The 12,596-nt window shown below is 38.8% G+C and overlaps 3 protein-coding genes across 3 annotated transcripts; all 3 read right to left on the bottom strand.

Annotated features, from left to right (window-relative positions):
- Positions 1-165: 165 nt before the first annotated feature.
- On the bottom strand, positions 166-2,583 carry LOC145626645 (uncharacterized). Its single transcript, XM_081679116.1, has 4 exons — positions 2,296-2,583; positions 980-1,728; positions 457-892; positions 166-332 (listed from the first exon to the last, which is right to left on the bottom strand). Exons 1-4 carry the CDS (start codon positions 2,581-2,583, stop codon positions 315-317), a joined length of 1,491 nt encoding a protein of 496 aa, XP_081535242.1. The 3' UTR covers positions 166-314.
- Positions 2,584-3,609: 1,026 nt separating this feature from the next.
- On the bottom strand, positions 3,610-5,980 carry LOC145626635 (uncharacterized). Its single transcript, XM_081679106.1, has 3 exons — positions 5,530-5,980; positions 4,346-5,097; positions 3,610-4,230 (listed from the first exon to the last, which is right to left on the bottom strand). The coding sequence occupies exons 1-3, from the start codon at positions 5,815-5,817 to the stop codon at positions 3,696-3,698; spliced, it is 1,575 nt and encodes a 524-aa protein (XP_081535232.1). The 5' UTR covers positions 5,818-5,980; the 3' UTR covers positions 3,610-3,695.
- A 1,930-nt stretch (positions 5,981-7,910) lies between these two features.
- On the bottom strand, positions 7,911-12,377 carry LOC145638786 (uncharacterized). Its single transcript, XM_081689819.1, has 6 exons — positions 11,983-12,377; positions 11,829-11,894; positions 11,089-11,779; positions 10,826-10,992; positions 9,849-10,182; positions 7,911-9,800 (listed from the first exon to the last, which is right to left on the bottom strand). Exons 1-6 carry the CDS (start codon positions 12,375-12,377, stop codon positions 7,911-7,913), a joined length of 3,543 nt encoding a protein of 1,180 aa, XP_081545945.1.
- Positions 12,378-12,596: the final 219 nt, after the last annotated feature.

The following is a 12,596-nucleotide window of genomic DNA, read 5'->3' as shown; positions in this document are numbered from 1 at the left end:
GAAAGAATCAGTAGTACATTAAAAGAAAACACATGTGAGTATGTGACATGATGACAGCAAGTGAAGGGAGCTACTCAAAGATATGCTTAGCTACCACATGATTAAAGAAAGAAAGGTTGAACACCGTTTTCACATTTCTTTTTCTTCATATATGATTGTCTTTACACACGGCATCTATTATATGACGAAGCCAGGCTTATTTAATTTACTCGATTAATTACGATAGTTATGTTGCAAGGGCTTATTTATTACCGCTTATCAAATGAGTCGTGATTGTACCCTTATGTGTAACGGAATAGCTTAGTAATAGATATTTACACTTGGCCTGAAACCTGTGATAAAAAAACAATCAGATGCCTAGAATTAGAACTCTAATGAGTTAGCTTACTTAGCTTAATAAACAGTGACAGTATTTGCACTTTACATTGCCTGATATATTGATTTTCATACATGTACCTGTGTTGCTAGAAGGGTCTTTTCATCCTTTGAATCATCATCATAATCTTGCTTTTCTAGTTTTGAAAATTGAAGCTTGTTAGAATGACTGCCATCTATTAGTTGTGTTTCGGATTCTATTAAACTCTGCATCCTTGCTCGTTCTCTGTCTCTAGGATAAGTGCAGTAAAGGAAGGAATAGATAGCACAGCAAACAGTCATTGTGATTGTGAAATTGATGTTCAGAGCTTTTGCAAGCGCGGTAGCATTCTCCCTGTCAGTTTCTTTCACTGCAGACTCTGATGATCCTTCTGGGACAGGCTTGTAGCCGTATACATGCTGAGCTAGTACACCAACTAGAGGTGGAGCAAACGAGTTGAGTACCGACTCAAAGGAACAATCCAATGCATAAATGCTCGTTCGATGTTTCTCAGGTACTATTTCTGCAAAAATTGGACTGACAGTAGGCAATAAACATTCAGTTTTTTATGTTCAAATTTCATATTATTTACTCAAAATATGAAATTCGTAACAAAAAACATACTTGTTTGTGGCTGGCGCGTTCCATGAAGTGGTGAGTCCCATGATGAACAATACCAAACCATACTTAAAAGAGCTTGCAGAATCATCTGGTAGTCCTAAGAACAAAATTGCTGCCAAAGGAATTGCAGACCCTGAACTTATCTGAGACAGAATAATTCTCCCAGAGTTTGGCAGTCTGTTAGATAAGATATCTCCCATTTTGCCACCAAATAAACCTCCAAGAGAATTACCAATCACATACATGGTTATGAGGAACGCGGTTGTTTCATGGGAGAAGCCAATGAGTTCTAACCACATGGGAGCGAATGAGAATAGCCCTGACCAAGGAAACGTTCCAGCAACACCCTGAGCTACAATTATCTGAAATGATGGAATTCGGATAACAGATTTTGCTTCCAAGAGTACCTCCTTAAATTCTGAGGAGAATGACATGTTTGAAGCATTATCTCTTTTAGTTTTATTTGCAAAGCGCGGATCAGTGGCAAAAACTTGGACTAAAATGCCAACTGCAACACTTATGATCCCGACTAAATGGAAAGCTAGCCTCCATCCTGGTATTCCCATGAAAGATTTAGAGGCTATCATTACAGAGAAAACACTTCCTAGGATGGCTCCCATGTTTCCTGTTAGTTGCAACCATCCAAATGCCATACCGCGGGTGCTCTCTTCTGTAGAGTCTGCAACAAGTGACTGAATTGCAGGTATTACAATGGCTAGTCCTATACCATTAAGTGCTCTTGATACCGCCACCTAAGTAATTAGAAAATCTTGATGAATACTCTTAGACTGCTATCAGTTGTGTGTGGCAACTGGCTAATCATGATAATGAATGGTGAAATTGCAGCATATTAAAGCAACAAACAGTCTGTTTCCTTTGATTTGCTCCTTTGGCGTGGAAAAAAAAAAGGACTAATACTAGGAAGACAGCATTAGAGTAATTGTCTTAATTGTTATTGAAAGAGGTGACACGGTCAATCAAATTCATGATCATCTGATTATTACTCCTTTATTATCATCTAAATGCCCTGAAGAAACAATCTGCTTTTTCTATTGTTTATCTGAAGGCTAATGGTCAATTCACAATTTCATATTTGATATTGAATGTTGATACTTAAAAAAAAAAAAAAAAAAAAAAAAATTAAGTTTGTGTTCCCTATGATTTGATTTGATTTTACATCATTTTAAACACATCATTTCTACTACTTACCACCAGCATCAGTCAGAGTGCAGAAATCATTGCAGCAGAAAAAAGTCAACGCAAGCAACGAAACCACAAAACTTGAAAATTTACAGCAAGAACAAGAAAAGGAGGTAGACCTGGAAGAAGGTGGAGGAGAAGGCGACAAGAAAGGTGGCAGCAGCCCAAAGATATGCACCAAGAGCAATGACAAAGGTTCGATCATGGCGTGTAGCAAGGTAAGCAGCAAGAGGATAGCAAGAAGACTGCACTATGCATCTGAAGAGTGTGAGGGAGCCGAGACCGGTAGGATCAATATTCAGGGCAGCTCCGACTTCTTTGTATACACCTGGGAGTAATGACTCATCTGCTCTCTCTATTATACCTGCTATATTTGCCAGCAGCAGTGTTACTGCCTCAGGACTCATTTTTGTAACACCTTTTCTTTTTCCTCTCTTATGACTTATGGGAGTAATATAATTTCTTGTTCTAGTGTTAGCAACAAGTTGGACTTACACGAGGTTTGCCAATCGCGGGGTAATTTGAGAATTTATAGGACTTGTAGGTAGTGTTTTGGTTCATTTTGGGGAATAATACTATAATGACTTTGAGTTTCAGGCTTTTCACTGTCTTTTAGGCTTTGATGAGAGCCTAAAATAGTTTCTTCCGGAGCTGGAGTTACAGGTCACCAGACACAGGGAGTTCGCGCATTTTGACACTTAATAAACCAAGAATGGAAATCACATTCAAATGAAATAGATCAGTCTCAGTTTCCTAGTAAAAAGACCAAGATTAAGCACTAATTTAAGGAGCTAGTTGGGCATATAATATGTTAGTATTGAAAAAATAAATACTCATTGCTTGTTTCATGCGTGGACTGTACTCCAGTATTTTACTGGAAGATCACATTAGCATGTGAAAATATTCCACATAGCTTGTCTAAGAGGTTAATGTTAATTATTTCTTAAGAGTAGATTAAGCTTTCTTATATATTTGCTCAATTATACTATCTAACAAGTTAAAAGTTGCAGATCTTACATGAATTTGGCAGACAAGTTTCATCTTTCAAGGCTTTGCTACACATAAACGACAAAAAAATAAAAAGAAAAACAAAAGATATCACAAGTAGAAACTAAATACTGAATAATATAAGTGCCATCTGGGTGAAGACAAGTCCATTGGATAAATCACGTCTTAATTAAGTATTAACTGCTGCCTTTAGATAATAAAAATATGCTAGTAACAAAGGATACAGTAGATCATCCTTAGATTATCGCGGAATTTATCAGAGTTTGAATTACATCCTAGCTATATAGTATTGCTGCTAATGGAATGACAGAACTGATTGCTTTAATTTTAAGACACAATGTTTCTAGTATTACAATTTTGCAACACCCTTACAAAAATGATAGTAGTCAAGTAGAGAAGCATGTAATATGAGTAATGAATATTCTCAAACTCAAAGTAAGACATGTATATACATTTTCGAGTAGTAAAGCTGTAAAAGTTATTTTATAAGAAAAAGATGACCTTACAATTATCACATTGGTTTTCTAGAATCTGACAGAGGTACATGGGGTGGAAGCAGGGTCTTTTGATCATTTTCATCAAATTCAAGACCATCATCACCCCCATATCCAGTACTTTTTGAGTTTCTACCATTAAAACTTTGATAATCTGATTCTGAAAATTGAAGTGGGGAGTCTTCTGATAGAGTAGGAGAAACGCCATCTTCCATTAACTGCATCTCTGATTCTATCAAAGCTTGCATCTTCGCTCGCTCTCTATCTCTGGGGTATGTGCAGTAAAGGAAGGAGTAAATAAAGCAGCAAATTGTAAATGGAATTCCAATCGCGGTGTAAAGTGCCTTAGCAAGTGATGCACCATTTTCTCTGTCAGTTTCAATAACTGCAGCATCTGATGACCCTACTTCAGCTGGCTTATATCCATAAACATGTTGAGCTAGGATACCAACTACCGGAGGAGCAAATGAGGCTAGTGTAGTCTCAAAAGAGCGATCCAATGCATATATGCTTGTTCGATGTTTCTCAGGTACTATTTCTGCAAAGATTGGGCTGATAAACCATAACCATCAGTGAATGTACAAGCCAAAAGGTAAGTTCAGATAATGGTTTTGCAATTAAAAGAAAAAAAAAAAAAAAAAGGGCCTAAGTGAGGAACAGGACATACTTGTTTGTGGCTGCTGCATTCCAAGTTATGATAAGTCCCATAATACAGAAAACTAAACCGTGCCAAAAGGCAGTGGAAGGTTCATCCGGCAATCCTAACAACAATATTGCTGCCAATGGAATGGCAGAACCAGAGCTTATCTGAGACAGAATGATTCGTCCAGAGTTGGGCAAACGTCTTGAAAGGATATCCCCCATTCTACCTCCAAAAAACCCCCCTATAGCACCGGCAATAGCAAATATAGTCATAAGGAGCGCGGTAGTCTTATGGGAAAACCCAATAAGCTCCAACCACATTGGTACAAATGACAATGCTGACCATGGAAATGAACCAGCAACACCCTGAGCAACAAATATTTGAAAGGATGGTATTCGCACTACTGATTTTGCTACTTCTAACACCTCCTTCATTTCTTCCCAAAAAGACACTCGCGGATTCCCCTCTTTTGCCTTCTCACTCTCATCTACAAAGCGGGGATCACTGGCAAACAGCCGTACTAGAATGCCAACTATTACACTAACTATTCCGACTAAATGAAAAGCAACCCTCCAGCCAGGGATTCCCATGAAGGTCGTTGAGGCTATCAAGACTGAGCAGATGTTTCCAAGGATTGAGCCAAGGCCACTTGTGAGATGTAACCATCCAAACGCCGTGCCACGATTACTGTCATCAGTGGAGTCTGCAACCAGGGACTGTACTGAAGGTATAACAATAGCAAGTCCAATACCATTCAATGCCCTTGACACTGCCACCTGATTATACAATCAGAACTCAGAATTGAAGATTCATAATAGTGATCCAGCAATTGAGTTATGGATGGGAGCTGTCCATAAATAACAAAACTTCAGGTCATTAAATTTTCAGAACTTTACTACTAGTACAATGTCCCCAATTGATACAATTAAATTTTTCATCACTATTAAAATCACTTATTATAAAATGTAACCATCCAAATCCAATCCAACACCTTTATAGAAGATACCTTATGTCCTAAGAATCCCTGAATCAAACAAACTACTAACATTATGCATTACCTTACTTATATACTTGGTAGTAAATAAATTGGTCTCTGATTAGAACAAAATTCGTGAATTAGGCTCTAAACATGAAATGTTGGTTAAAAAAAGTCAACGTAAGGTAGATCAATCAAAAGCAGAAAAGTCAATGAAAAAAAAAACAGAGACCTGGAAAAAAGTTGAGGAGAAAGCGACGAGAAAAGTAGCAGCAGACCAAAGAAAAGCGCCGAGAGCAATAACATGGGCTCGATTATGGCGAATAGCAAGATAACCAGCAAGTGGATAACATGAGGTTTGAACAATGGATCTGAATAGTGTTAGTGAGCCCAACCCAGTTGGGTCTGTATGAAGTGCTGCTCCAACTTCTTTGTAAACACCTGGTAGTAATGATTCATCTGCTCTTTCCATTATTCCTGCTAAGTTTACTAACACCAGTGTTATTGTCTCTGATTTCATTTTTCTGGGTTCTGGTGTTTGTTAAGTTTCTGTAGTTTAATTTGTTAAGGGTTGATTTGTGTTTGTTATTTGAGTTGGAGTTGAATGAGTGTTTTTAAGGTTTTTGATTGGTCATTCTTCCTTGGTAATGGTAATGCTTCCAACATATTGTGAATGGGGTCCTTCTTTTTGACCAATTTTTTTAATTTCTAGTTGACAATTTTTAAAACTTGTTAGGGGAGGTAAAGGTGTATCACTAGACACCCCAACTATAAGAAATTAAGAATTATTAAGTAATTTATTACTAATAAACTAATTGCAATAAATCTATATGAAATTGAAAATGACTGAAATTTGTTCTTTAGTGCATCATTTAGTTATGGGTCTTGTTTATTGTATAGCACCAGTGTTACTGTCTCTGCTCTCATTTTTCTGGCTTTTGGGCATTAGTTCACTTTGTTAAGTTTCTCCAGTTTTAGAGTTGATTTCTGTTTGTTGACTTGGAGTGGAATCAGAGTTTTTTAATTGGTCATTGATTCTTCGTTGGTATTGCCGTATTGGTAATGCGTCAAATGGAATGGGGTCCTTCTTTTCGGTGTTTAATTTCACAAATTTTTATATGCGGCAGGTTATACCGTACAGCAGGGGTTATTTGAGTTTCTCGGTCATGTGTTACTTGAGTTTTACGGAATTATTTGAGCTTCTCAGTGTGGGGTTACTCAAGTTTTCGGGGTTACTTGAGTTTCTTGGTCAGAGGAATTTCTCGGTCATGGATTACTCGAGTCACAATTTTTTGTATACGGCCTGACCAAGAAACTCGAGTTATCCCTTAACCCTTAGCTGAAAGAACCCCTAGAATAACCTCTATTCGAACCACTCAAGTAACCCCTAACCAAATAACTCAAGTAACCCCCGACTGAAAAACTCAAGTAACCTCTAGCAAAAAAAACTCGAGTAACCCTTACCGCATGGTGTGATTTGCTGCACCAAAAAATATTGCTTTAGTTTGTAGGTGACATTAAAGATAAAAAAAAAAAAAAAAAAATTTAAAAATAAAAATTGTTAGGGGAGAAAAAGTTTTATCAGTAGACATCTATCCCAAATGCAAGAATTATTAAGTACAGAGTAATTTATACCTAATCATAAACTAATAGGCAATAAATTTGTATTGAATTGTTTAAATTAGTAAAAGCTAAAATTAATTGTATTAGCTGTTGTAATAAAGTGCTTGATAAATAAGTAGTTATTTGTTTGTTCATAGCAAATGGGATTACAATAACAGCAAACTCATGTAGGAAACGATCTTAAAGTCACGTTAACTAAACTCACAAAATAAAACTTGCTATTATAATTACACATACATCTCGTAACTGTATAGAAGCTCTTGAAAGTTAGAGATTCAGGTCTGCTACAAGCCGCTTGAGTTATCTTCAGCAAAGGTCGCTTAGATTTTAGCTGATAAATCAGATAAATCCAGTCCAATTGGGCTCTGCATTGGATCATTATCAATGTGGGCCTTGGTCTAATGAAAAAACATAATATGGGCCTTTTTTTCTTCTACATGGGCCAGTTGCACTGCAATTCTAAATTCTCCAATGTGCTACGTAGTTGGTACTCCAGAAGACAAAAGCTTTACCAACAACAACGTACGTGTAACTTATTAGAACAACAAATTGTAATTATCAAAATGATGAAAAAAAATATCACCTAATGTAATTGACAATGACTTCAAATTGATCAAATATTACCACATAACCCTCTCTTGATAAAATTCCTATCTTCAATTCATGAAAGTATTGATTCAAGTATTGGAATAATGATGATATTAGTTCCATTCTACTCTCTTTGTTCATTGATCAACAAGATTACAAGAGTATCCAAATTGATACTCCTTCCGTCCCTAAATTACATTCCTCTTTGTAAAATAGTATGAATAATATTCTCTGTATTTCATCCTTACATAAAAGGCCACATACAATTATATATATGCTAGGGTACTTGGAGGGCAAGCTAAATAACCTCAAGATATTCACAAAATATATTCTAAGATATATTCTAATATTCACAATATTTATCTTCACAATATTTATCTTATCTTTTCCTAATACCCCCCCTCAAGTTGGAGAGGACGGAACTCGGACACCCAACTTGCGAAGTAGAAACTCGAATTTAGCTTTTCCTAAAGCTTTTGTAAAAATGTCAGCCAACTGAACCGTCGTAGGAACATACGAGGGTATAATCGTCCCATCTGTAATTGCATCCCGAACAAAGTGACAATCTGACTCAATATGTTTTGTTCGTTCATGAAACACTGGATTCTGCGCAATATATAACGCAGACTGACTATCACAATAGAGGTGCATCCCATTCTCATGTCTCACACCTAAGTCACCAAGTAGTCGCTTCAACCACTTCAATTCACAAGTCGTTGCATTCATACAGCGATATTCAGCTTCTGATGAGGAAAGAGCCACAGTGGGTTGCTTCTTAGTTTTCCATGACACTGGGGACAAACCAAGAAGTATAAACCAACCACTCAAGGAACGTCTGGAGAGAAAGCAACCTGCCCAATCTGAGTCACACCAAACCTCCAACTGCAAAGCACTATCAGATCTCAATAAAATTCCCTGTCCCGGACTCTTCTTCAAATATTTAACGACTCGCAGAGCTGCTTCCCAGTGATCAATCCTGGGATTTTGCATAAATTGGGATAAAATATGCACAGAGTATGCTAAATCAGGTCTCGTAACAGACAAGTAAATCAATCGACCTATAAGGCGCCGATATTTCTCAATATCATGAAAATATTCTCCCTGAGACAATGCTAACTTATGATTTTGTTCCATAGAGAACTCTGCAGGTTTAGCATCAAGTAATCCAGCTTCAGTAATAATATCTAAAGCATACTTCCTCTGACAAATAAAAATTCCCTGTTTATTCCGGGCTACCTCTAGCCCCAAAAAATACTTCAACACTCCAAGATCTTTCATCTTGAAACAATCTCCTGGATATGATTTAAAATTGAGCAAAGCGTTTTTATCATTGCCTGCAATAATTAAATCATCGACATATACTAACACATTAAGCTGCACTTTACCCTTTGTCAGAGTAAATAAAGAATAATCATAGTATGACTGTTTAAAGCCATAATTTTTCAAAGCTGTAGCTAGCTTTGCAAACCAACATCTTGGAGCTTGTTTGAGCCCGTACAACGATTTCTTCATCCTGCATACTTTATCAGAATTATGTTTCTCAAAACCAGGGGGAATTTTCATATATACCTCTTCTTCCAAATCACCATGAAGAAATGCGTTATGGACGTCCACTTGATGAACTTCCCAATTTTTCACCGCCGCTACTGCAAGGAAGGTTCGAACTGTCACCATTTTTGCTATTGGAGCAAATGTCTCGTTGTAGTCTAAACCTTCAACTTGATGATTACCAAAAATGACTAGCCTCGCCTTCAATCTCTGCAAGTTCCCATGCTCATCATATTTTTCTTTGTAAACCCACTTGCTCCCAAGTGCCTTTTTACCAGGTGGTAATTTTTCTAGCACCCAAGTACCCTGTTCTTCAAGTGCCTTTATCTCATCTGCCATTGCCTTTCTCCAACCCTCGTGTTTCATTGTCTCCCTGAAACTTTTGGGTTCATTTCCTCCTGTAATAGCAGCAATATATTTTCTATGGTTCACAGAAAAACGGTGAGAATCAACAAAATGTGTTATCGGGTAAACAGTACCTGAGGAAGGTGATATCACGAGTGAACTCTGAGTTGGTGTAGATGGACTTTTATTTCGGATAGTATGCATCACAAAATCACGGAATTTACCAGGGGTTTTTGTCGGTCTCATGCCTCTACCCAAGGCATTGTCACTGCCAAGCTCTACTAGAGCACCTCGTTGCTGCTGCTCGGCTTGTGAGTGTGGCACGGACTGCTGGAAGCACTCACCTGCGTTGCTGTCTTCCTCACACTCCGCACCAGCACCCGCAGGGTTGCCAGCGTGCTGATCAGAGTGGCGGGCAGTGCCCTCCACGGCCTAGCTGTGAACAACCTGCTCATGCCGCAGGGGGGTTGTGGACTGCTCTGTCTCGGCCTCATGTTGGGCTGTCTCAACATCTCTATGGCAGCCCTCATCATCACCGACACATCCCTCACCAAACACACTAACCTCATCATCACTTGCCCCTTCTTCTCCACTCACAAAGACAGGCAACGTAGTAGTAGTAGGCGGGCTAATAAATGGAAAATCATGCTCCACAAACGTCACATCTCTCGAAATAAAAAATTCCTTAGTCTCCAAATCATAGACTTTCCACCCCTTTTTCCCGAAAGGATACCCAACAAATACGCACCTCCTACTTCTACTAGCAAATTTGTCCCCTTTACTACGTAAATTATATGCAAAACATAAACTCCCAAACACCCTAATATGCTCATATGAAGGTTGTTTGTTGAATAAAATTTGAAAGGGGGTTTTATAATCAAGTAAGCGAGAAAGGGTTCGATTGATTAGATGACAAGCCGCTTGCACACACTCCCCCCAAAATTTGATAGGTAAATTGGCTTGAAATCGCAAGGCTCTAGCTACATTTAAAATATGTTGGTGTTTTCGTTTAACTCTCCCATTTTGTTGAGGTGTGCCCACACACGATGTCTCAAAATGTATCCCATTCTTAAAAAAAATACTCTTTCAAAGAGTTAAACTCCGTACCATTATCACTACGCACAATTTTAATTTCTTGAGAAAATTGTCGTTTCACAATAGCAACAAAATTATAAAACATGTATGCAACTTCCGTTTTATTTTTCAATAAATAGGTCCACACTCCTCTAGAATAATCATCGACAATAGTTAAAAAATAATACGAACCACAAGACGAAGGAGTCTTGTAAGGCCCCCACAAATCTAAATGCACTAGTTCAAATATCCGACTAGCTTTATTTTGACTCTTAGGAAAACTACTCCTATGTTGTTTTGCCCTAGGGCATACATCACAATATTTAAAATTATTACTACTACTCACAAACGGAAGTTGCTCAAGAACTTTTCCCGAAGGATGCCCTAAACGTTGATGCCACAACTTTGTAGATTGATCCCCATCTGTCTTCAAAGTCTTCACTGTTGGAACGCCTCGGAAATAATAAAGTCCATCCACACGTTCACCCGCTCCAATCACCTTCCTTGTCATTAGGTCCTGTATAACACAAATTTTGTTAGTAAATTGCATAATACAATTTGATTCATCACTTAATTGAGTTGCGGAAATTAAATTGCAATTCAATTGAGGCACATAAAGGACGTTTGTAATCATCAAGCCGCCATCCAATGTGACTGTGCCTATTTTAGAGGCCTCAGCATAAGTTCCATCCGGCAATCCCACTGGACAATGGGTCACATTCGTCACATTCTCCAAATAAGAGAGATCACAAGTCACATGGTTTGAGGCTCCGGTATCAATTATCCAACCCAATTCATTCTTACCGTGCAATTTGGGTTTAAGAGAGTTTAGGTGGTCAAGGAGCTGTTGAATCTGAGCTGCCGAAACCCCTGCAAGTGCTGCCGCATCACTACTCGAAGGAGGAGCAGAGCTGCTGCTCTGTGAGACAGCCTGCCCACCTGTTTTGTTCGCTCGAACAGAGGAATATGACCCTCTGCCCCTCCCCCCTGCACGTCCTCCACGGCCAGCAGTTGAACCACCACGTCCTGGGCCACGGCCTCCTCGAGGCCGGTCACCCCACCAGTCAGGAAACCCATGAAGTTGAAAGCACGTAGCCTCATCGTGCCCTTCACGGTTGCAGTGTTTACAAAATTTATCGGAGTTGTCTCGTGGCTTCGCCTTTGGATCGTACTGAAGCTTGAAGGCAACAGCATTATCTCGTGAATTATCACGAGTTGACTCCCCTCTACGCAGCTGCTCAGCTTGAACAAGCTGCTGATATGCTCTGTCACACTTGGCAGAGGTTCTTGCGCCAAGAGTTGGCCTCGAATCGATGCATATGCGTCATCTAAACCGATGAGAAAATGATGTACATAATCCTCTTCTCTAATCTTCTCAACTTGAGCCACGATGTTGCACGTGCACGCACCACACGAGCACTTTGGGACAGAGACATACGATGTCAATTCATCCCAAATTTTGGACAATCGGCCAAAGTACACAGCCACTGCTTCGTTGGAGCCTTACTTGCACTCACCCAACGAACGCTTCAATTGACACACACGAGTGCCACTGACCACGCAAAACCTGTTCTTCAAATTCGTCCACAGCAAGCACGCATCATCATAATCCCCAATAGTTGACCGTACAATCGGATCCAAGGTATTTGACAACCAAGAAACCGACATAGAGTGAACAGCCACCCAATCCTCAAGCTTCTCAGATGCAGTCGGTTTTACAATTGTGCCATCGATAAAACCGAACTTTCTCTTAGCCTTTAGAGCCGTCCTCACAGCCCTAGCCCATTCATCATAATTATCACCCTTCAATTGAATAGGGGTGATAACATTGCCTGGTCCGTCACTCGAATCTAGGTGAAAGGTCAAGTCGACCTTTGGCTTCCCTTCATCCCCTCCTGGCATCTCTCACTGACAAAGATGAAAAAGAGAGAAAAAAAAAATTGAATTGATTTGAGACGCACAGAAACAATGCACAATCACAGAATATATTTATGAAAAACAGAGATGTAGAAAAAAAATCGGATCTCACAAGGCTCTTGATACCATGTAAAATTGTATGAATAATATTCTCTGTATTTCATCCTTACATAAAAGGCCACATACAATTATATATATGTTAGG

This window comes from Chenopodium album, chromosome 1, assembly GCF_948465745.1.
Source record: "Chenopodium album chromosome 1, dcCheAlbu1.1, whole genome shotgun sequence".
In the NCBI taxonomy this organism is placed as follows: Eukaryota; Viridiplantae; Streptophyta; class Magnoliopsida; order Caryophyllales; family Amaranthaceae; genus Chenopodium; species Chenopodium album.
This window is presented reverse-complemented; position numbering and strand designations above follow the sequence as displayed.